At 39.8% G+C, this 25,359-nt stretch overlaps 1 protein-coding gene across 2 annotated transcripts in view; it reads left to right on the top strand.

Moving 5' to 3' along the window:
* F13A1 (coagulation factor XIII A chain) overlaps positions 1–25,359 on the top strand; it is a 167,188-nt gene that overhangs the window by 31,915 nt on the left and 109,914 nt on the right. For both annotated transcript variants that reach the window (XM_046004210.1, XM_046004209.1), the window contains exon 4: positions 16,917–17,168. In XM_046004210.1, coding sequence (XP_045860166.1) covers positions 16,917–17,168 — 252 coding nt within the window. The remainder of the gene's footprint in view (positions 1–16,916; positions 17,169–25,359) is intronic.

Below are 25,359 nucleotides of genomic sequence, written 5' to 3'. Positions count from 1 at the left end.
AACCACTGAGATAAAATTTCAAGAAAAAAAATCACAGTCCTGATTATTTAGGGCACAACTATAAGGTAATCATCTTCAGAAGTTAGGAAGAAATCTCTTTTTGCTCTCTGCTTCATTTCCCCTAGATTTATATGACACCGTAAACCTGGCCTTCTGGGTGCTCCATCATCCCTATTTTGTTGATTTACTAAGTAACCACCCCGTATTGATTCTTCAGACTTGGACTCTGTTTGCATTTTTATGCAACAGGCTGAGCCCTTCATTGACAGTTTGCTCCTCATCACCCAGTTTTGTATTCTCCTAGAGCTGATGCTTCTTGAGGGGAAAGGCTGTATTTTGCCTGTTGTTAAAAATAGGCTATTGCCCAGTGCAGGGCAATCAAGAGGGTATCCCTTTGGCACATACTTTTGAAGAATTGATATTGGAGTTCCAGAGAGAGAAAAATCCATGAGTATTGCTCTCCTTAGGAAACTGGAAGACCTACATCATTGATGATATTAAAAAAATAATAAGAAGAAGACGAACATGGATAATTGTACAAACAGCAGGTATATGTGTTGTTCTGTTGCAAAAAAAAAAATTAAGACTTTATTTATTTGAGAGAGAGAGAGAGAGAGAGAGCAGTGTACCAGCAGGGGAAGGGGTAGAGGGAGAGGGAGAAGCAGACTTTGCACTGAGCCTGGGGTTTAATTCCACAACCAAGAGATAAAGAAATCAGACGCTTAACCAAATGAGCCATCCAGGCCCCCCACAAAAGTTTTTTTTCTTTTTTAAATTTTGGAACAAACTACACTAATAAGTGTACAAACAAATTAACAAGAATAGTACAAAATGGGGTGCCTGGGTGGCTCAGTCCTCAAGCCTCTGCCTTTGGCTCAGTCCTGGGATCAAGCCCCACATTGGGCTCCCTGCTCAGCAGGAAGCCTGCTTCTCCCTCTCCCACTCCCCCTGCTTGTGTTCCCTCTCTCACTGTGTCTTTCTCTCTCTCTGTCAAATAAATAAATAAATAAATAAATAAATAAATATCTTTAAAAAAAGAATAGTACAAAACACTTTTTTTTTTCAAGAACCGTTAGAGAGTTGTCAATCTGTTGTCCCATGAGCAAAGACATTCTCCTATATAACCCTCAAAATCAGGAAATTAACATTGTGAAGTTACGATCATCTAATCTTCAGACTCCATTTGAGTGTCATTACTTACTTGTCTTGACTTTCATTACTTGACACCTATGAAGCACACAAAAGCAGTCAATTTTGTAGAATGCTTCTCAGTTTGGGTTTCTCTAATGTTTGCTCGTGATTGCAATCTGGTTATGTATCTCTGGCAGTAATACACAAAAGTGGTTGGCTTTCTTTTCAGAGAATCCTATCTGGTTGCACATGATTTTTTACAGAACCCATTACTGATGATGTTGACTATGATCGCTTAAGGAAAGCAGTGTTACAGGCTGCCCTACAGAATGCCGTAGACAGGGTGGCTTATAAACAATAGACATTTACTTCTCGCAGTGCTGGAGGGCTGAAAAGTCCAAAAAGCAAGGTGCCAATAGATTTAGTATTTGATGAGACCCCACTTCCTGGTTCATAGACAGATGTCTTCTCACTGTGTCCTGACATGGTGGAAAGGCTAAGGGAGCTCTCCAGGATATCTCTTATAGGGGCACTATTTCCATTCATGAGGACTCCATCCTTGTATACTGGTTGTCTTCCCAAGGCCCCCCTCCACATACCATCTTATTGAGGGTTAGATTTCAACATAGAGTTTGGGGGATGGGGATATCAGCATTCAGCGTATAACAGTTGGGTTCCACTGGAAGTAAACTTTGAAATTAGTAGGAAAGAAGTTGAATACAGAGTGCTCTTGGGAATACTTGGGCAGAGGGAGAGGACGAGCCATGAGCAGTCCTAACAAAGGCCATACCTGATCTCATGGAGAGTTTTGGAGCTAGAACAGGTCTTCAGAGGCAGTTTTCTTCAGCTTAGGCAATTCCCAAAGAGAACTGACCTGCCAAGAACCATTTTCTGGCATCACTCCCAGCAACTCCAGGCAGTACATTTCAGAATCCAACACAGTGATGTCTGTCAGGGGTCCCTATTGCAAAGTTCTTTTTTTTCCCTCCTTTGTAGTTAATAAGTATTTTATTAAAAAGTACCTTGAGACTATGAATTTATTTCATTCATCATCAAAACTTTTACTGATATAATGATTGATTGATGCCTGTATGAATTCATGATTTCCTCTTTTAATTAAACAGATTACTTAAATCTGTTACTATAATTAATTAATTTGATGTTCAAATTATCCTAGATTTTGCCAGTTGGAAGATCCCCCAACTAGCTTCAATATCCTTCCTTCCTTATTTTCTGGCACAACAGGATGTTTCAGGCTTATTCTTGTATTTTCCCTGCCCCAGTCCTAAAATCAACCATTTCTCTGAGGAGTCCTGCTTCCTTTTAATAAAAAAGTAATATTTAGAAGTCATGATCTGAATCCTATGTGGGCTCACTACTATTTTCCCGCCTGTCAATATTTCCCAATTGAATGTAGGTTTATCTCGCTCACTGTTTTTCTTCTATGATATATCTATGATGATCCTGACCCATGACCCATGACCTTCATAACATTTCTCATCCTTGAGGTTTCTTCTAATTTATACCCAAAGAGACTTGAATGCGTATGGTATATAGGACAGATAATAATATCACTCATAAACTCATACTTCCTGAAACTTCATAACATGACAACTGTGTGCTTTGTGTTTGTGTTAGCTTTCTACGACTGCTGTAACAAGTGATTATAATCTTAGGGGTCTGGAAAGGTCTTGGAAGGATACAGTGTCCTGGGGTCTGGAAAGGTCTTGGAAAGGATACAGTGTCCACTGAATGGGAAGTGAGAACAGGAACCCATCCCTCTCTCCAAGTTGTGTGCCATGAATGGAATTCGACTATGACAATTTATTCATTTAAAATGTTAGGGAACTATTTCCATAAAGAATGAATTTGGAGATGACAGAAAGAGTAACTAGTCTTATCAGATATTAAAATTTTATCAAAAGTGGATTTATTAGACTCTTGGTGTTTACTATTAGCTGAGACCAGCTCCCTTAGAATGAGTAGACAAATGGCTGTTTTTATTAGGTATAGTGTGGAGTTGTTTGGTCTTCAGGAGCAGGGAGACAGGCACAGAGGAAGTCCCAAAGTGAGGATTCTTTGGCCCCTCAGCAGTATGAAACTTCAGAGCACATGCCCTGAGTTTGGGGTTGAACTTTGGAGTTCAAGAGTAGTGACAGATGTTTTTGACAAAATTCCCTCATTGTGCCAATTTTCAAAGGACAGGACTTGGGTGTCACTCAAGGAGGGCCAACCTGTATACCTTTAGTCCACAAATAAAGAGAAACTTGAAAGTTACCTTTATTTTAAAAATTTTAGGCAAATCAGTGGGCAACAGGTTGCCAGAGAAAATGAGAGAAGACTGGAATATCTTGGGCCTTGGAGAGATGTGAAGAAGAACAATAGCCTTCTTCCACAGGCATCTCTAAGCAGGGCTTCACTGGTCCAACCTAGGATATGGTTCCTTTACATCCTTGTGTTTAAACAAGGTCTTCTTCATGGTCACTTATGTAGTTGATTAGGTCATTGTCATGAAAATCAGGCTAGAGTACAGTTCTTTTTATGATGCCTCTAAATGTAAGCAGTGATTAACTCATGATGCAACTATGAACGTCTATCATAAGCAAATGAACACCTACACTTAAAGGTACATAGGATGTAATAAAAAGCAATGCATGTCATTCTTTGTGCCCATCCCTCAAGTTCTACTTTTTGTTGTTCTGTCTTTAATGAAGTTGTTCCTGCCTCCACCGTTGATTCACCGCTCTAGATCTGTTAGCCTCATGTGGCATTAGACTTCCGACTGGAATTACAATCTAAACTTGATGTTTGAGTATAAACTCACTGAGTACAAGAAATATATCATCTACCTATCATATACTACCTTTGTCAATTCCAGGTAAAGTGATATGACTTTGCTTATAGTCAGCGATTTATAAATATCTGTTTACATAAATGTTTATTGAGTATGTATTGTTGGTATCCTCCTGCAGACTAAAACCAAATGGACTGCATCTCATTGCCTAGAATATTTCTATGCTGATTTTTGCTCTGTCAGCAGTTGGTTTGATTTCTGGCAATGCAAACTCATTTAACACTTGCTTTCATGAATTGCATTCACAAATTTGCATTCCAAAGACAGACAAATATTTTTGTCAGATTAGCAATGATTTGTCCTTATTCCCATCCGCAGTGGCATTAAATTATTAACAAGAATTGAATGTTTTAGTGACAATTTCATCAGAGGACGGCTTTGCTTGGAAGATATTCAGCTAAACTTTTGATCCTATCCTTGTTGGCTAATGACACTGTTTTTGAAGCCAGTTTCTGTTATTTTAGCTAAATGAGTCTTTCTCATAAGACCCACAAGCCTCAGTCTGCTTACATGATGGTTACAGCTCAAACAAATGGAGCTTTGGCTCCATACAATTACCATTTGCTGGGGAAATTCGGTTCTTAAAGGAGGGAATTTTTACGGCATGCTCCCTGAGGCTGATTGAGAAGATAAAGGAGGTAGGCACCAACGTGTCATACCTCCAGTCAGTGATCCCCACTTTTAATCCAAGTGTGTTTTCCTGCCCTCTTCAAACCTGACTTGGGTTTCCAGAGCCCACTTTGAGGGCGGCAGAACCCCAGGAAAATGTGGAATCATCCTTTAGCCCTCCCTTGAAAGTGTTGCTAACAGTTGGAGTGAAAAGGGGGAAAAAAAACCCTGACATGCATTTTGGTTTATAATCATGAAATACATCAAAGGTACAATAAACTAGTCATTGTGACATCAACATTTTAGCTCTCTCCTTGACATTGTTGAAATCTGGAGGATTTAAACTTCAATGAATTGGCAAAACAATAGACCATCCTTTAAATTCAAGCTAGGGAAGGACTAAAACTTGCTCCAGAAACAATTATGATGTAGACAAACTTTGTACTCCAAATGGCCACATTTTTGTGTCATCTTCCATGAGCAAGTTTCCCCATGTTTAATGTCCACTTATCTTCCAGCTGTGAAACTAGCTTTAAGGAAAGTTATGGTAATCAAGTTTCATATCACAAAGTAATGAATTTAAGCAAACTTCCCAGAGATATAAACACTTTAGCACTATCTCTAATTTGTTCTCCACTGGAAGGATTTTTATTATCAAAAGGCAAAGTGGGAGTATTTTAGGATGCCAAGAGGTCTTCCTAGTCATCTAGATTGTTCTCCTATAGTCTTCACACAGCAGCCAACGTAATTTTTAGGAATAACGTAAGGCAGACAATGTGTCTTTTCTAGTGATTTCTTTTCTCCTTCAGAATAAATTCCAGAGTCCTGACAATAACCTACGAAACCTTACTTGATGTCCTGACTGTCCCTTAACTCATCTCCTACTGCTCTTTCCAATACTCCTTCTGCTCTAAGGCACAACAGTCTCCTCAAGCATACTAAGTATCACCTTCCTCAGGACCTTTGCACTTACTGCAATACTCTTCTCCAGATGTTTGCATGGCTTATTTCTTCTCTTCTTTTACATCTCTGCTCAAATGTCACCTTACCAGAGAGCCCTACTTAGTCTCTCTCTCCAAATCGGCACCCTAACCCCATTATTTTCTGTTCCCTTAAGCTGCTTTATTAACTTTTTCATGACATTTACTTCCATTGATATGTATATATTTATTTTTCTATTGTCTGATTCTCCCCACTAAACTATATGCTCCATGATCCTATCTGTGTTGATGTCACTATATTCTCAGTACCTAGAGCATGGCCTGGCATTTTTTTATGTTTTTTAAAGTAGTTTATTTATTTATTTGAGAGAAAGAGAGAACACAGGCAGGCAGAGGGGCAGAGGGAAAGGGAGAAGCTAACTCCCTGGAGCCAGATGCAGGACTCTATCCCAGGACTCCGATATCATGACCTGAGCCGAAGGCAGATGCTTTACCGACAGAGCCACCCAGGTACTCGCAGTGCCTGGCATTTAAATGGTGCTTGGTAAATGTCTGTTGAATAAATCTTTGAACCATACCACATTAGGAGCCACCTTCTTCACTCCCCACATGGTCATGCTCAGAAATAAAAATAAAATAGGATTAATGAGTTTTATTTTCTGTTGTGACAATCAGACACCATATAATAATGAGAATTATAATATGTTCAGCTCATGCCATGCCCTTCACACATATTATTATTTAAACCTCATCCTTTATAAGGCCAGTTTACAGATGGAAAACGGGCCGGGAAGCTGATTAGCTTTCCCAGTTATAAGAGCTGGACCAAACAGACCTGGGTTCAAATCGTTGTTCTGCAATTGATAGCCAATTACAAAAGTTCTCTGAGTCCCAGTTTTCCCAGATATTACGTGGACATAACTGTTAGAGCTGATACAGAGTATTAGTACTATTTGACACACTACATGGTCAGGGTTCAGAGGGTACAACAGAAACTTCTCTAGGTTGTATAAGCAATGGAAGTGTAGTCGAAGGAATTGGTTACACTGCTGAGAGAACAACCAAGAAGCCAGAGTGAGGCAGCTCAAGAATTAGTAACAGCAGAAAATTGCTACCACACCAGGAGCTGAAGTCACGTTGTGGAGGAGGAGGGCTTACCGGAACCCAGAAGTAATCCCCAAGGGCTGGAGCTATGGCAGGGACTATCCAATTCCCAGTGGGAATTGAGAGCCTTGAAGGAATTTCAGCGTCTCCAGAAGCAGAGAGAGAAGGGAAGACAGGCCCTGGCATGTACCCCATCTGCCTCTAAAGGCTCTCATGGGTCAAACCTACCTAGAAGCCAGAGAACAAAGGAGTGTGGAATAAGACTTTCTGTAGAACCAGGATGAGGGTTCTACGGGGTATAGGCTTTGGGTCTGAGAACAAACAACCAGGAGGCCAACAAGCACACTAAGCACAAACAGTAGTTGGTTTTCCCAAATAGACAACCTGGAACTCAAATACAGATTCTCTGACTTCTATTCCTCCTGTTCCTTAGGAATTGGATCAGCAATATGAACAAATCTACAGTGTAGTGTTATGTTCTATAACCAACTTTATCTAAATCATAGAGATTTGATGTTCATGATTTTTTTCTTAAAAACTAAAAATATTCTGTCTTCTCTCAAATGAGGCAACACATTCCTGTGGTTAAGGGGATTTCCAGAAAACTAGCTTCATTGAGTACAGCTCCATAGCAGTTAACCACATCAGACCCGATTTCTGGAGCAGACCCCTTAGAAAGCAGTATGCTCAACAAAGCTTGCAACTTAATCATGATTCTTGGGACTCAAGAGGGTGATGTTTTACTTGTGGCTATATACCTAACAACTAAAATGGCTCCTGGAATCTTGTAGGCACTCAAAAGCTCATGGGTGAAGAATGAACACAACCTAGGGTTAGCTTGGTTCTACCCCTGTTGCTCAGAACCAGCATCTCCTACCTAACCAACCCTCTATTGCTTCTCCCCTAACTGTCCACTTATCCTCCCTCTTAGGTCATTATCTGGAGCCAGTCATTTTCACTCTGAGGACACTGTCATGTCTCATCTGAGTACTTAGTAGCCCTCTACCTGGTTTTCCTCCATGGTTGTCCCTTCCAAGCCATTCTCCAATCCCACCATCAAAGTCGTCTTTCCAAAGTCCAAATCTCATGAGGCCACTAAAAGCTTCTCAATGGCTTCTGCCCCATCTCCAGCCCATCCTGAGACATAGTCTAATACCTTTGAACAGCATCAAATGTCCCTTTGGCTCTTACCCTGCCCAAGCCACCTGCTTCTACTACCACAGGGGTTTCATCGTTCCCATATGCCCCACACTTTCCTTATTCCCTCTGCTGGAAAGGCTTCTCCCCACCTTGTCTATCTTTAAAATTATATCCCAAAGCTACCTTCTCTGAGGAATCCTCTCTGCCATGCCCTGTTCCTCATGGCTAATAACCCCAGCTACAGCCTGGTGTACTGTAGGCACATTTACGATGAGTATCTAATTGTTGCAGGAGCTCTACAGTCTTATTTCATAGATGAAGAAATTCTTATATCTCAATGCCATTGAGGTTATCTCTGATTTTTTTCCTCAAGTCCTTTTCTTCCTCTCTATATTGTTGGCAGCACACTACGCCAGGCTCTGGTCTCCTCATGTAGAGATTATTACCTTGCTTGGCCATGGAAGGTGTGTACTTCTTAATGTAGATGGTGCATCAAGAGGTAGGCTTTATTATTATTATTATTATTATTATTATTATTATTATTATTTAGTCACTCAAAGAGCCTAGCACAGTGCTGGTTATTTCACAAAACTTCATCTTACTCTGAAAAAGATTTTAAAAGACATAGGATGGGGCACCGGGTGGCCCAAAGGGTTAAGCCTCTGCCTTTGGCTTAGGTCATGGTCTCAGGGCCCTGGGGATGGAGCCCCCCATTGGGCTCTCTGCTCAGCAGGGAGCCTGCTTCCCCTTCTCTCTCTGCCTGCCTCTCTGCTTACTTGTGATCTCTCTCTGTCAAATAAATAAATAAAATATTAAAAAAAAAGACGTAGGAAAGATTGAAAGAAAAGTGAAATAAAGTTGAGATAGAAAAGACACTTAAAGAAAGTCTATCTTCAATTTACCAAATATTTTTGAGCTCCTACTGTGTTCCAACCATCTTGCATGCCACTGGGTATGCAATGTTAAAAGTCAGTCTCCGTCCTCAACAAGCTTCCCTTTCCTTCCTCAGTTTGCTGGAGCCACAGAAGAAACATTGACAGGAAGCTTTCTTCCCTTAGGAAACATCTGAAAATATATGTATAAACTCTCCCACCGGCAAAATACGAAACAGGGCAAATTCCTGAGGTCCTCGATGAAATGATTTGCTTTTGACCATTTGCGTTTCTCTCCTCTTAGTTGTTACCACCCAAGATTCCTGCGCCTTTCATTTAATTGTTTCTTTTTTGACGGTGGTATTTCGTTTTTGTTGTTGGTAACCTGGTGTTTCTGAAGGTAACGCGGGGACTTATCACATCCTGGTCGCTGTGCACTGCTGTTGGATCTCAAGGCTGTTAAAACCAGGTTTCCTTCCTTATCCGAGGCTACGTACTCCTTCTGGCTCTGCCACAGGCACCACGTTGCCACAACAACACTTTCAGGGCCCATTTGGAAATTGATTGATTGTTTTGAGCGTGAAAGGTGCGTCTTGGGAAAAACAAATGAATCAAATGGAAAAATGAATTAACATCATGAAATTTCCCTTCCCAGCTGGAGACATGATATATTCATGAGTTCCCTAGAGATGATCCTCTTCTAAAAATTCACTGTTAAAGAAAGTCTGCAATTAGGTGGAGTCAGAGCTCAGCTTAAAACATATTTATATGTGAATGGAAAACACCCCTTTGAAGGAAAAGGTTTCAGACTAGAAATTTTCATTTCTTGTGAGAGATGCTTGGAATTGACAACTTGCTTGCTCAGGCATCTCATTCCAGATCTTCTAAAGTCTCTGTGATACTCTTAATTGGACTTGACATCTGCAAAAAAGCACTATCAGTCCCCTTGGCATTTATTGTGCACCTGTTTGGTACATGGCATTTTGACAGCATCCTATGGGACTATAAAGACACGTAAGATAATATCTTTGTTTCGTTTAATAAGAAAAATAGATGTGTAAGTTAATAAGAAAGAACAATTTTGTTTGGGTTTTTCAGGTGATTGTTACTAAGTCTAGCATAGATGGAGCACAACTTTGGTCACTTCACTTGTAGGTGATGTTGCCGAGAAATGAGAGAAGTAGAGGTGTTCTGAGGTATAAACTTCTTCATTTCAGAGCACCAAGGCAAACTGACTGGCAGGCATGTCTTCTTCAGTTACGGGTACCTAATCTTCCTCCTTGCTGAGTATGATCTGGGTTTTAGATATGAGCAAAGTCAAGTCAGAAAAATTCTATTTAGCAACAATATTCAACCATACTGACCATACTGTATGCTGGTTGGTGTTCTTTTTGGACTATCTGGGAACCTAATTAGCACAAGGACATTATGTTTACTTTTTCCTTTTATTGGACATTGTGTTTTCAATAAAAAAATATTCCAGGCAATCAACTCACTAAGAATGAATTTTTAAAATGCAGCATGTTCCTCTGTAGAGTTTTGCCTAGGCAGCACTTTGCATGAAGAGGGTTCTCTGGTCTGTGCAACGAATCATTGAGAGCTAATTTTCCCCAGGGACACAGAGGGAGAATACGACCTGGAGGTGGATTTCTCTTGTCTCTCATGTGAATGAGACAAATATGTTAAGCCATGTGAAAAGCTCAGCCTCAACAAGCCAATATTAGTAAAAAATAAAATCTTAAGGAACTAAATATGTTCACCCACTTCCTCTCGGGATGGGGGTGTTAAGGTAGGTGCAGATCTCTGTATTTACCCATCTATGTGTAAGGAGAGAATGAGGTTAAAGAAGACACAAGGTTGTTCGAATGTAGGCATAGGGTCCAAGTGAATTTTACCTTACAAACAGTTTTTCGGTGGCCTTGAAACTAATTTACAAGTGAAAACAAGCATGTGTTAATTTCTAGATCAGGTGGGAAGATGGCACCAATTTTAGATAAGTGTGAAAGAATGCAATCAGTAATTATATTTTTTCAGGGTTGGCAGTCCAATTTCAAAGACTACATTATTAAAAACAAAGTAAGAATCTTTTCTGAGATATTATATTTTCTACTTCTATTTTTCTTGCTCAGATTTTTTAACATAAAAGTCACACAATTTGGGGGGGGACAATTATCAGAGCATTCCACACTTACAGCAAATATGTGTATGGTGATCACCACCTGTGTAAGGCTGAGGTTCACATCCAGATTTAGCCAAGGATAGTTGATGGGCAGTCATGGATGTTGATGGATGGGTGTTCCAGAGTGCAGCCTGCTCGTGGTCTCTTATACATGCTACCTCCTGGGGGTGAGAAGGGCTATTTAACTAAATGAAATACTACTCTGTCATAACTTCCTCAATCACAACTCAATCATAGAAAATTCTTCCCCAGAGCTATCACTGAAATCATTACATTCAGAATTAAACATGGTGTATAGAGCAGCCGACAAGACCCTGAGGTACTATTGACATGTCGGGTCTCCCATTAATAATCAGCTTTTCCATACAGTGAATATGAAAACATCTGTGAATTTGGGTTCTTGCTCCTGCCTTTGGAATGAATGTACTGACTACCTGTTCCTGATTTGTTTCCATATGCTGGTCTCCTGCTGTGTGTCCTGTGCATATCAGCTGTCCTGCTTCCCCTTCTTCCCTTCTCCCTTCAGTCACTGACAGGGCTTTAGAACCCTTCCCACCTCAAACCCACCATAGCCCCAACTCCTCTTTGCAACCTCCCCCTGCAGGTCTTCTTTCACTACTGGTTATTACGCCCTTGCATCCATGCTTCTGTCTCTTGCCCCTCCTATCCACCAAGGCATATCCCCTCACTATTCTTTGGACTCCTAACCCTTCAGATGTTCCAGCCTTATTTTTCTCTTTTCTTCATCTTTATTTTTAGATAAACAGTTTACTTAAGAGTACTTTCAGTTTAGGGGCACCTGGGTGGCTCCGTCCGTGGAGCATCCAACTCTTTGGCTCACGTCGTTGACCACAGGGTCATGAGATGGAGCCCCATGTTGGGCTCTGTGCTCAGCAGGAGTCTGCTTGAGATTCTCTCTCTCTCTCTTTGTCCCTCACCCTGCTCATATTCTCCTTCTCTAAAAAAAAAGAAAGAATGCTGTTTGGTTTAAAGAAAAATTATAAGGATAGTACAGAGAGTTCTTATCAACCCTGCATCTAAGGGTGCTTGGGTGGCACAGTTGGCTAAGCATTGGACTCTTGGTTTCTGCTCATGTCATGATCTCTGTGTTCTGGGACTGAGCCCGGCTTTTGGCTCTATACTCAGCAGGGTGTCTCCTTGAGGGTTCTCTCTTTCTCTTCCTCTGCCCCTCCCCCCACTTATGTGTGCACACACTTTCTCTAAAATAAATAAATAAATTTTAAAAAATAAATCAATAAACCCTGCATCTAGCTTGGCCCAGTATTAACATTATACACTAATAGGATATATTTGTCATAATTAATTAACAACACTGATACATTATCATTATTATTATTTTGTATATTATTTTTAATGCCCTTCATGTGACAACTTCAAGTGGCCTCAATTTCCCATCTGCAAAAATTCCTTTGCAGGAAAAGACCCCAGAAATAAACCCTTATTCTTGTCACTTTATTTTCATCTCTAGCTATAGGAGCTGCCTTGGCAACTCTAAACACCTTGTACAGTAATAAAATTGAACATTTTAGCTATGTCTAGTGAAATTCATAAAAAAAATTACAACCAGCTTCCTATGTCTTCAACACCATCTAATACTGTGAGGAATTTAACTAGGAGGTGTTAAGGAAACCAAATGCTGACCTAATAGTAGTTCAGATGCTTGTTATTAGTTTAGTGACATATTTCTCATTAGAAGAGAAAACTAGGTGATAATATTTTTTTCTTAGGTCCCAGTCTTAGATGCTGAGTCTCCATAATAAATCACCCCTTAAATAAATAAAATGTAAAATTCTCTAAGGCACAGGTTGGCAACCATTTACTGTAAGGGCCAGATAGCAAATATTTTAGGCATTGCAGACCATATGGTCCCTGTCACAGCTACTCTACCCTGCTGTTGTAGCACAATCATACTTGAATGCATGAGTGTGTGCCAGTCAAACTTTATTTACACAAACAGGCAGTAAGCTACCTTTGGCCTGTATATCATCACTTGCTGACTTCTGATTAAGGCATGAATGAATGAAAATGACATTCACCATAACTGATTCAGAAAATCCCAAGTTATGAGTGAGGGACAGGTTTCAGGTGATTCTTATATGGAGATTCTGGAATTATTAAGGCTTTTTGGTTAATAATGAATGATGTCATGCTTTTTACTGGGTATGCATTCTCTTAGTTCAGCATATTTGACTCAGGAATGAACTGGCCCTTGAAGTAGATTTGGAGTCTGTAAGTTGAATGTCAATGAACCCATCTGGGCTTCCTACCCTTGGTGCAAAAAAAGGATCACTTAGAGAAATCAGAAAACTTGAGACAGTGCAGGAAATACTGTAACAATAACTGCCATTTATTGACCCACCCTCCCCATCACCAACTATGATCCCTAGTATCCCACTTCACAGAAAAAGTGGGAGAGGACAAGTACCATGATCACAGAGTCAGGGTCTGAGCCAGCTGAATTACTCTCCCCATAGCCACACGTCCCTCCACAGAAGTAACCAGCTTTCACTGGGACACTCACATTTCTTCTGATTTAGAACCAGACCTTGCAGGGCAGAAGCAGGTGGGGAATCACCTCTTCTTCCTTCTGGCTTTACTTGCCAGTAGCTGTTATATTTAAACACAAACAATAAATGTTTCCTGAGTTACCCCCTACCATGGACCAAGTGTAAAGCTTTTAGTATGTTAAAAAATCTGTTTTCCTTCCATTTCTGGAACTGCAGAGACAAGGAAATGAAAGCTCGATCAATTAAGCAATTTGTGCAAAGTTACACCTATAATGAATTGTGGAGTCAGAATTTGGACATAGTTCTCACCAACTCCAAAGCCTTTTCCACACATACAACTACCATAGAGCGTAGTGGTTAAACTGTGCTTTCCAGCTAGACTGATTGCATTTGGATCTCAACCCTGCTGCTTAACTAGTTGTATCACCTTGGACAAATAGCTTAATGGCCACATGTTGTTAGTTTCTTGATTTGTCAAATTTAGAGTGATGATAATAATTTCATCTCACAGTTTAATATAAGGAATAAAGCAGTGACGGGCACATAATGCACAGAACGAGCATTGGCTTTTCCCACAGACTACAAGCTCTATGAGCACAGGAGTCTGTTTTGTTCACTGTTGTATTCCTAGCACTTAGAATAATGTCTAGCACATAGTAGAGAATATTGTTGCATGAATGAAAGATGTTCAAACTAGTCTTTAGATTAAGTTGTGACTGTGCTCAAAGCCAGAAGAAGTAAACGTGGCTCTCCTTTTTCTTTACTTTCTATGGTATACCATGAATATAATAGGCAAAATTTAATGTGAGTCTTTGAAATAATTTCAAGTGTAATAATAGAAACTAGTGATTGTCTTCATTATTTCAGTGTTCCTAACAAAAGGGGATGTTAGTGCAAAGTAGAAGCTGAGGCTCATAGCTCACACATAACTTCAGAGATACCCTCCACCTTCATTGCTGCTCCTGAAGGAGCAGTATTATGTAACGCATTTTAAAATTCCTTTTATCCTTTTTAAAAAAAAAAAAAATTGAATCCGTCCTTATGGCATAGATTTTATCTCTGAAAATTTGTTTTTACTAAGCTTTATTATATTTAATACTGTGTCTTCTAAATCCAAGCCAGTATTTAGTGGCAACAGCTGTCAGGAGCCCCTGTAATGAATGAATTATGGTCCCATTTAGCTAGTGAGATTGCGTTTGATGTGTACACTACAGTACTGATGGGGGCTCCAGAGAGCAACAGTGCCTCCAGAGAAAAGGGCAGCCTTATCTCCTAGTTTGAACAAGCAGAAAGAGGAACATGCACAGGAAAATGGAGGCGCCTTTGAACAAACAGCTCTTGCAGGATTTATGGGCAGCATTCACAGAAGCTAAGCTCCAGGTATTTCCAAAATCACCACCTAGACAATGTTGCACCTTGACAGCAAACCATTTTTAAGGCTTTATTGGATTTATAATATTCATCCTGAGTGGTGATTAAGTGATACCCCTAACACATAACAAAGCACTGGGGTTCTACTCTTTCTCCCTGACTTACACTGTGTAAGTTATTATTTTCATTAAGATTAAGCATCTCACAAAATTACACAACAGTTAACTTATGCAACCACCTCCTTAGAATGCTCTTCTTTGAAATTATGCCTACCAAAGAATCCTTTAAGACCTCATAGCATAGGGCACCTCCATGACTCAGTCGTTAAGGGTCTGCCTTCGGCTCAGGTCATGATCTCAGGGTCCTGGGATCGAGCCCCACATCGAGCTTTCTGATCAACGGGGAGCCTGCTTCTCCCTTTCCCTCTATCTGCTGCTAGTGCTTGCTTGCTCTTTCTCACTCTCAAATAAATAAATAAATAAAATCTTAAAAGATCTCATAACACATACTATGTAATTGGAGCCCCAAATGAAGCATTGTTTTTGTTAGTTTTAATGCAGAATCCTCTATATGTTTTCTATAAAACAATTAAAGTAAACAAGTTTTCCTTTTAAAGTTTTGTCTGCCTGTAGTCAAAATAATTTGGAGACTTATTAGTCTGATTTGTATTTTTCTCCCAGTCAATTAGAATTAAATATGTAACACATTTTGGAAAACTTTATAAATGAAAGTGCTGCTCCATTTTAAAATATCTATACATTTGATTATCCTGTATGCTAAACTATAAATTAAACTGTAAGCTGAAAAGTTAAAGAATGCTGTGAAGTTGAGGGGCACCTGTGTGGCTTAGTTGGTTGAGTCCAAATCTTCATTTTAGCTCAGATCGTGATCTCAGGGTCCTGGGATTAAGCCCCAGGTCTTGCTCCCTGCTTAGCAGGAAGTGTGCCTGGGATTTTCTGTTTCCCTCTCCCTCCACCCCTCCCCACCTCCTGCTCTCATGCTCTCCCTCTGATAAATAAACAAATCTTAAAAAAAAAGAGAGCTGTGAAGTTGACCTGATAGATGATAGATAGATAGACAGACAGATATCTCCATATATATATATGGAGAGAGAGAGATACTGTGAAGATTATTTTTCAGGAAATCATTGGTAAAATTTAGTTTTGAGGTTAATACTATGAATTAAGAATTTGGTCTAAAATGACTGCAATAAAGACAAATAAAATGTATCCTGAGAAAACGTATACATAAAGTGTGCTAAGCCTGGAAATATGGTAAAATTCCCTATTACTTAATTTTTAATTGAAATAACAGCTAAAATTTGTTATGCAGTGGGCGGTTGGGGAACCAGGTGGTGGGTAATAGGGAGGGCAGGTACTGCATGGAGCACTGGGTGTGATGCCAAAACAATGAACACTGTTATGCTGTAAATAAACAAATAAAAAAATAAATAAATAAAAATTATAGGCAAAGCATCTTACATGGGTTATTTTACTTCCTCCTCAGGTAATGTTATTATCATCATTTACTGATGAAGAAAAAGAGAAGGTAATAGGGATTTGTAGAGGTCAAGTGATTTGCCAGAAGTTGCCAGCATAGGGGAGGAGCAGAGCTCAAGATTCAAATCTAGAGAATTTGCCTCTGGAACCTGAATTCTTGCCCAGGACATAAGGCTAAATCCCTCATAAGACTGCCAATAAACACATGTTTCCGTTGAATATGAAGATGGTCAAATATACAACCTATAAATATAATCCTATTGTAGGTAATATAACAAATCGTATTCAGAATAAGCAAAAATACATTTGCCTATCCCACTAAAAGAACAATTTTAACTTTTAGAAAGCAGAATTTCAGGGAATGATAACTTCACAGTACCCTAGAAGCTCCATTTTGTTTTGTATCCCAGATTATGTTTTCTACATCTTATTTGAATTCACTAAGTAACGAATGACTATTCCTGTAAGTATTGTTATATTTTTTTTTAATCTAGACATGACAAATCTGAGCTTCAAAGAAGAAAATCAACTAATGTCGTGTAGCAACACGGTAGCAGAAATGAAATTCAAACCCAAGTCTTATGATCCCAAGTCCAATTAATTATTTTAATCTTCAGCTATAAGATGACAGAGTGAGAACAAAAATGGTTTGAGAAATAGACTCAACACTTCTTCTTTCTTCTCAAAGGTCGCTACCCTCAGGAGAACAAGGGAACCTACATTCCAGTTCCTATCGTCCCAGAGCTGCAGAGAGGCAAGTGGGGAGCCAAAGTTGTCATGAGAGAGGACAGGTCTGTCCGGCTGTCCATCCAGTCTTCTCCAGAGTGTATTGTGGGGAAGTTCCGCATGTATATTGCTGTCTGGACCCCCTATGGCATACTTCGTACCAGCCGAAACCCAGAAACGGACACCTATATTCTCTTCAATCCTTGGTGTGAAGGTAAGGAGAAAGCATTTTTCTCATTAAAAAAAAAAATTGCTCATATTTTTCCAATGCATCTCTTTTTGGAGGGTTAGCAGAATCATTCTAGAAGATATGTCCCTTTTCTATATTCACTGTTTCCCATGGTTGAAAGACAGGGGAAATAATGAAATTTGTCCTTAATGTATACGAGGACAAAGCCTGTGCATGAGAAATTAATACTGGTAAACATTTATTCCAGGAAATAATAGAAGAATGCCTGAAGTTGTACAATTAGTTAATTATGGAGTGAGGTGTTGATGGTGTCACTTCTATGTACGTTATTACTCTGTAAACAAAATGGTCTTTCAAGACTGCTAGGTTCTATAATCTGGCTTCAGAAAAATAGGATAAAGTTGATCCTATCCATAGTAAAAGAAACTTCCCAATCTCCCTAATTCAAGATCAGAAAGCCTGAATGTTGAAAGAATCCCATAAATTTGTGTATATGCCAAGTGGGTATAAATTTCATAAACCCTAATTCTGAATGTACAAATATGTAACTTTAGTTTAATGTAATACAGCTTAATCTCTACTGCTATTCTGATTCTCCCTTTCTGTCTGTTATAGAAGCTTAATCTACTTATATTCAAATAAAATAGGTCAAGTCCTAGGATTTCTCTCAATTCAGTTTAAAAACTTAGTCACGCACAGTACTTTTCCCCCATCCCCATCTCTGCCCTTCTTTATCTGCCCACTGCTTCCATACTTGGAATAGAGCTGATTTTCAGTTCCAGAAGCAGAAGCAAACATTGCAGCTGCATTAATGGGAGAGGGTGCACTTTTAGATCTTAAAAAATAAGGTAATGAAACTTATTAAAAGCTGACACAGGATGGGAGATGTCTCACATCATCTTACTTCCTGTGTATTGCTCTCCACTATCTTCCAAAATGAATCTATTTTTTTTTTTTTTTTTGCTGATTTTGAATGACCATTGCTTGTGAGAGCTGCATTTGAATCAGGGTTGAGCTGCACTTACCTGTTGATAATAAGTGAACAACAACATTGTTGTTGTATATATATATTTATATATAATATAAAACCGGATCCTACTGACCTTTACTTTGAATTATCAGTTCCACTAGTGTTGGCAGATGGCACTGAGCTAATCCTATACTCCCCACTCTCCACCCCATCATCTTGTACCTGATAATCCTATCTCTGAGATAGATGTCCAAGGCTGATGGTAATAGAAGATGTTAATGGGGCCATGTGCTGTTCAAAGGTGCCCTCCTGTGTACAATAATCTTGTCAACCAGATATAAAGCATTCTGTGACTGAGAGGATGTGGTGCTACTTACAGAGGTGGGAAAGACTGAAGGGAATGAAGGTGTAGAGACACACTATGATTTTTAAAATGTTAAGTTCGAGTTAACTGTGGATACCCAAGCAGAGATGACAAGTAGGTATTCCATTCTGTGAATCTGGAGACAAGAATCAGGGTTGTAAACTTGGGATTCATTTGCATCTAGGGAGAAAATACAGAGAGGAAAGAAGATATAGCATTAAGCCCTAAGGAACACCAGCATTTGGAAGTCTAATAGAGAATGAATTAGCAAAGAAATGAAATGGAGAAGTACTTAGGACATGGCCTATCATAAAAAATCGTATTTTAAGAATCCATATTTATAAAATAAATAAACTAGGAATTCATTATTGATTTTCTTTGCATTACAGAAAGAAAATCATATAATTTCATATAACTATCCAGCACTCCAGGGTATTTAGAAATGATATGGTTTACCCCAAATTTGGTACAATCCCCAAAAAAGATTATATCACTTATCATGGGGTATATGTCTACATGCATTTCAATCTATGTTTCCAGTTTTCCAGAGGTGAAAAGGGTTAGTCATGTTGCCTGACATTGAGTTTATAGGAAAATCATTCAGGGAGTGGATAGTTTAATAACTTTCTACTGCGTGATCCCTGCCTTGGTTGTATCCATGGTGAGCAGCTCCCAGGTTTCCCTGTACAGAAGGAGTTTCCTGGTGTAGAGATAACATGGCCCAACACTTGATGCTACATTACAGAAAGGGAACAGAGGGCCCTCCCCTAGGTATCACTGAAAGGACCGGTGAGAACAAAACTAGGCAGATCAGTTTGGAAGCTGTGGCCCAGGACAGAGATGATGATGGATGGTGGTGGCAGTGGAGATGAAGAAGAGGGGATGAATTGGAGAACGCTTTGGATTTAGAACAGAAAATGAAGGGGGGTTGATCATGGGAGGTGAAGAAGAGAGAGGAGTCAAGAATAACTTTAGGTGGCATGTATCTGACCGACTAGGTTGGTGGTGGTACTGTTTTCAGAGCTAGGAGGACTGGGGGAAGTGGAGGAGAAGATCTAGGGGTGGAACTAAGAATTATATTTAGAAATGTTAATTTGGTGATATCTGTGGGATCTTCAAGTGAAAACATCAAGTAGTCACTTGAATCAGTGAATCTAGAGCTCCACGGACATAGCTGAGCTTGGGATGTAAATATGGGCACCATCAGGAGCTAGCAGTGAAGTTTAAAGAAAGAACAAACACAGATTTAGTATCATCAGCAACTAGAGTCTAGACAAAGGAGAAGGAGACTAAGGAGTTAAAGGAAATCAGTAAAGCATGGTGTCACAGAGCTGGATAATTGATTGATTCAAGAAGACAGCAACTGGTTCTTTGGAATGATGTTGATGAGTTAAATAGGACAGGGAAAGAAAATAGCCATAAGCTGTGGAAATATGGAAGTCACTGGGGAACGTGGAAAGATTTTTTTACCACAGTGATGGGGAAAGAAGCCAGAGAGATGGGCGTGGGCTACAGTGTAATGGGAAGTAAGAACATGGAGATAACAGCTATTGCCACCTTCTGCAAGAAGACTTTCTGTAAAACAGAGATGGTGATATGAAGGTCAAAGAAGAATTTTTTTTAAAAGACAGAATAGATTAGGCATAATTTTATGGAGATGGAGACAAACCAGGAAAAGCTGAGTTTACTGCCCAGAGAGAGGGTAGTGGTCCACAGCCTTGGCTACACATTAGAATCACCCAGGCAGTTAACTACATATGTCTCAGACATTCTGGTTGGTCTGGTATGTAGCCTGGGCTTTAGGGTTTGTCTGTTATGTTTTGTTTTCCTCGAGATAGAGATAGTGTGAGTTTGGGGGAGGGTCAGATGGAGAAGGAGAGAGAGAATCTGAAGCAGGCTCCACACCTAGTTTTCACCCTGAGATCATAACCAGAGCTGAAATCTAGAGTCAAACTCCCAACTGACTGAGCCACCCAGGCACCCTTGGGCTTTAGGGTTTTTAAAAAGGTCTGCAGGTGATTTTTAAAGCCAAGATTGAGAAGAACCAACATACGGAGCAAAATCCTTGACTGAGTGGAATTCAAGGGAACAGGTGAAGAGCCCTTGATAGGTGTGGCTGTCCACCCTCCACTGTGACAAGAGCAATGTGGAAGATGGGTTAAGTATGAAGCTTTTCTAGATTCAGTGAAAGGAGGACAAGGTTGTTTACATTCTGTGATGTCTTTTCCCCAGTAAGGTGAAATGCAAAGTCATCTGTTGAGAACCAGAAGCAAGAAAGGGAGTGTTGGAGGCTTCATTAAAATGGACTGAGAGTTTGGAGGTGGGAAGAGGGCTTGTTCCAGGAACATGGCAAGTGGGTCCTCCCTGCTCCCCAGAACTCAGGGAAAAGCACCACAGCCCCCCCTAATTCCTTGACCTGTAAGTGTCCCAACCTTTCTGCAAATTTCTTGAGGATATTTTCATAGTCATCTCTACCTCTCAGAATCTGATTTCTCCCAGTACTGACAGCTCTGTTGTCTCTGAAACATCAGAAATGGTCACACAAAACATCTGTGTGTAGACATTGGCTGCAATTTGACATGGAGGATGAGAGGAGGACGGACTGACTCCATTTCTCAAACTTGGAGAACATTGGAATGGCCTGGAGGGCCTATGAAAGCATTCTGGACAGCACCCTCAAACTGAGTAGATCTGATAAGCCTGAGAATTGCATTTCTAATCAGTTCCAAGAGATGCTGATGCTGCTGGTCAGGGACCACACTTAAAGAACCACTGGTTTACATGGTAATCACAAAAAATAATGATAAAACATAGGAGAGTAGACTTTGCTTAAATTTTTTTTCTTGTTTTATATTTTATTTAAAAATTTTTTAAATTTGGGGCTCAGTGGGTTAAAGCCTCTGCCTTCAGCTCAGGTCATGATCTCAGGGTTCTGGGATCGAGCCCCGCATCGGGCTCTCTGCTCAGTGGGGAGCCTGCTTCTCTCTCTCCCTCTGCCTGCCTCTCTGCCTACTTGTGATCTCTGTCTGTCAAATAAATAAATAAAATCTTAAAAAAAAAAATTTTTTAATTTTTTTTAATTTCTTTTCAGTGTACCAGAATTCATCGTTTATGCACCACACCCAGTGCTCCATACAATATGTGCCCTCCATAATACCCGCCACCAGGCTCACCCAACCTCCCACTCCCCATCCCTTCAAAACCCTCAGATTGTTTTTCAGAGTCTATAATCTCTCATGGTTCACCTCCCCCTCCAATTTCCCCCAACACCCTTCTCCTCTCCATCTCCCCATGTCCTCCCTATTATTTCTTATGCTCCACAAATAAGTGAAACCATATGATAATTGACTCTCTCTGCTTGACTTATTTCACTCAGCATAATCTCTTCCAGTCCCATCCATGTTGATATAAAAGTTGGGTATTCATTCTTTCTGATGAAGACATAATACTCCATAGTGTATATGGACCACATCTTCCTTATCTATACGTCTGTTGAAGGGCATCTTGGTTCTTTCCACAGTTTGGAGACCATGGCCTTTGCTGCTATGAACATTGGGGTAACAGATGGCCCTTCTTTTTACTACATCTGTATGTTTGGGGTAAATACCCAGTAGTGCAATTGCAGGGTCATAGGGAAGCTCTATTTTTAATTTCTTAAGGAATCTCCACACTGTTTTCCAAAGTGGCTGCACCAACTTGCATTCCCACCAACAGTGTAAGAGGGTTCCTTTTCTCCACATCCTCTCCAACACATGTTGTTTACTGTATTGTTAATTTTGGCCATTTTAACTGGTGTAAGGTGGTATCTCAATGTGGTTTTGATTTGAATCTCCCTGATGACTAGTGATGATGAACATTTTTTCATGTGCCATTTGTATGTCTTTGTTGGAGAAGTGTCAGTTCATGTCTTCTGCCCATTTTTTGACATGATTATCTGTTTTGTGTGTTGAGTTTGAGAAGTTCTTTTTTTTTTTAAGATTTTATTTATTTATTTGATAGAGATTGCAACTAGTCAGAGAGGCAGGCAGTGAGAGAGAGGAGGAAGCAGGCTCCCTGCTAAGCAGAGAGCCCGATGTGGGGCTTGATCCCAGGACCCTGGGATCATGACCCAAGCCGAAGGCAGAGGCTTTAACTCACTGAGCCACCCAGGCGCCCCAAGTTTGAGAAGTTCTTCACAGATCCTAGATATCAGCCTTTTGTCTGTACTGTCATTTGTGAATATCTTCTCCCATTTCGTGGGTTGCCTCTTTGTTTTGTTGACTGTTTACTTTGCTGTGCAGAAGCTTTTGATCTTGATGAAGTCCCAAAAGTTCATTTTTGCTTTTGTTTCCTTTGCCTTTGGAGACATATCTTGAAAGAAGTTGCTGTGGCTGATATCAAAGAGGTTACTGCCTATGTTCTCCTCTACTTTTCTTAAAATTTCACTGACTTCTCCTTAAACCCAATCCCAGTCTCTCCCCACCTTACTGCCTCTTCTCTGAATCCTCTCATTCCTCCGTGTTCCCATGCTCCTCTTGCATCCTCTCTTAGGAGAAGACTGTCTTTATTTCCTCATAGAGCAGTTCAGCAAGATTTTTTTATTTTGCTGTTTGGGTTCTTCCAACCATGAGACTTTTGGGGACTACACACTTTTCCAAGACCATTTCCTCCAGAAAAATTCTGGTGCCAGTTTTTAAGCTAAGACCCTTTAAATTCTAATTTTAATCCCCACTGAGGGGCACTAGGTAACTCAGTCGTTTCAGTGTCTGGCTTTTGATTTCGGCTCAGATCATGATCTCAGGGTTGTGAGACTGAGCACTGCATCAGGTTCTGAATTCAGCATGGAATCTGCTTGAGATTCTTTCCCTCTGCCTCTGCCCCTTCCCCCACTCTCTCTCATTTTCTCTCTCATTTTCTCTGTCTCTCTCATTTTCTCTCTAACATAAAATAAATAACAAAATCTTTTCTAAACATGCTCACTGAGATCTCTGAGAGAATGTTTATGAAATGGGAGAAGGATATCACCTCCTCACTTCATGCACTCTGTAGTTTTCCCAGCCTGGAAATTAAGGCATAAAATTCAAAAAGAAGATCTGTGTAATGGACCCCCCCACACAGCCCAGTACACTGTAGCCTGACAGCTGTTATGCTAATTCATAACAAGAACTCGCAGAGTTGTACAGTCTGGTAATGGGATAGCAAGTAAAAAGAGAGCCATTGCCCAAGTAGAAAAGATAACAAAGAGGAAATCAGAAGTGACAAAATAGAGAGAGATGAGAAAGATGCTGAAAATACTGCGCACTTGATCTGTAAGTGATGTCCAAGGTGGTTTAGGACACTTGGCTGAAAATTATACAGGCATGTACAGTACTTATCGATAGAAGAATGTTCAGCTGCGTTCCTGGAAGCCCTTCAGCTTGCTTTGCATTCATAGGCAATTTATCCTCCTTAATCACTAAATCATTAATGGGGATCAATAGCAATACTACACCAGTGAGGACAGGGGCAGAAGCAGTGAGACTATTGGTCAGTTTTTTTATTTAATAGCGCTAACCAGGCTTCAGATCCATCCCATGGGGGAGAGAGTCTTTCTCTTGGGTGTTAGAGATAAAACTGTACCCACAAAGGTAGAAGGAAGGAGTTAGGGATTTATTGTGACTTCCTCTTATTTTTCTAACTGCTCAGGATCTCTGGATTATGGAGTATATTTCCTTATTTAAATTCGGAGTGTACCGGATTGTTAGTCTAGCATTATTGCCAATAGTGTATTCTGAAAGATTTAGGTGTGCTTAGTATTCTGGGTCCACATTTGATTGTTCTGTTTGGTGGGACATCAATCGTATTTGGGGTTCTTTTTTCTCTTCCTAACTTGTTACCCCCAAATCCCCCATTGCTGGTTTCCCCTTACCTCATTCAGCCTTGTATCCCAGCACCTAATACATACTTAATGTTTAATAAATGTTTACTGCATTGATTTAATAATTCTAAGTAAATGATTTTTCGGCTCACTGCACCTACAATCATAGACAAGTTGTAAATGCAATCTCACACCTTACCATCTTGAAAAAAGTCAAAAACTTATATGATATGTGTGGGAGTGAATTTGTGGGCATAGTGTATGTAGATTTCTCTCTCTTAGTATCTGACACCAAATTGACATCTCGTATTTCTAACTTTTTATTCACTATGACTTTTGTATTTTCCTTTAAACAAAGAAATGAAATAAATTTGATGTAAAGAAATCAATGCTTCCAATACCTGGATACCTTTAATAGATAGTAAATAAATACAACCAACTTGTATTTTCTTATGACATTCATTTCTACACTATTTACTTAGTAATTATATATGGTCTTTTAGACCCTTCAGTACAGAATGGAGTAATGCACTAAGTATCAATGGCCAATATCCCTTTCTTTTGAAGACCCTGGTGCTCAGGCCAGAATTTATACCCTCAGACTAGAGCCATTCATTCATCAATCCACATATATTAATGGTATACCTTCCCCCAATGACAACATGTAAGTACTCATGGGTAGCATGACAGTATTACTTATTCATCCACAAATACTGAGGGTCAGCATTGAATTAGGCACCGGGAATATGGCAGTGAAAAAGATAAACAATGTTTGCCCTCACAGAGTTTCCACAAAGATTTCACAAATGAATTATTAATAAACATGGGTTATAATTGTAAAAAGTATTAACATAAGTCATAGCACAAGAATATATAAGAGGGTCACCTGGCCGAGCCAGAGGGTGAAGAGACATGGGTCAGTGGCTTATCTTTGTACCTCTCCAGCCCCTAGAATAGTATTTGCCTAAAATAACAATCAGATAGTTGGTTACTTGAATTTTTATGAAATTTTTAAAAAGCTTATGTGAAAAATTTAAGCCCTTAT

This window comes from Meles meles, chromosome 5 (genome assembly GCF_922984935.1).
Source record: "Meles meles chromosome 5, mMelMel3.1 paternal haplotype, whole genome shotgun sequence".
Lineage (NCBI taxonomy): Eukaryota > Metazoa > Chordata > Mammalia > Carnivora > Mustelidae > Meles > Meles meles.
Note: the sequence above shows the minus strand (reverse complement) of the source record. Positions and strands in the feature narration are given on the sequence as shown.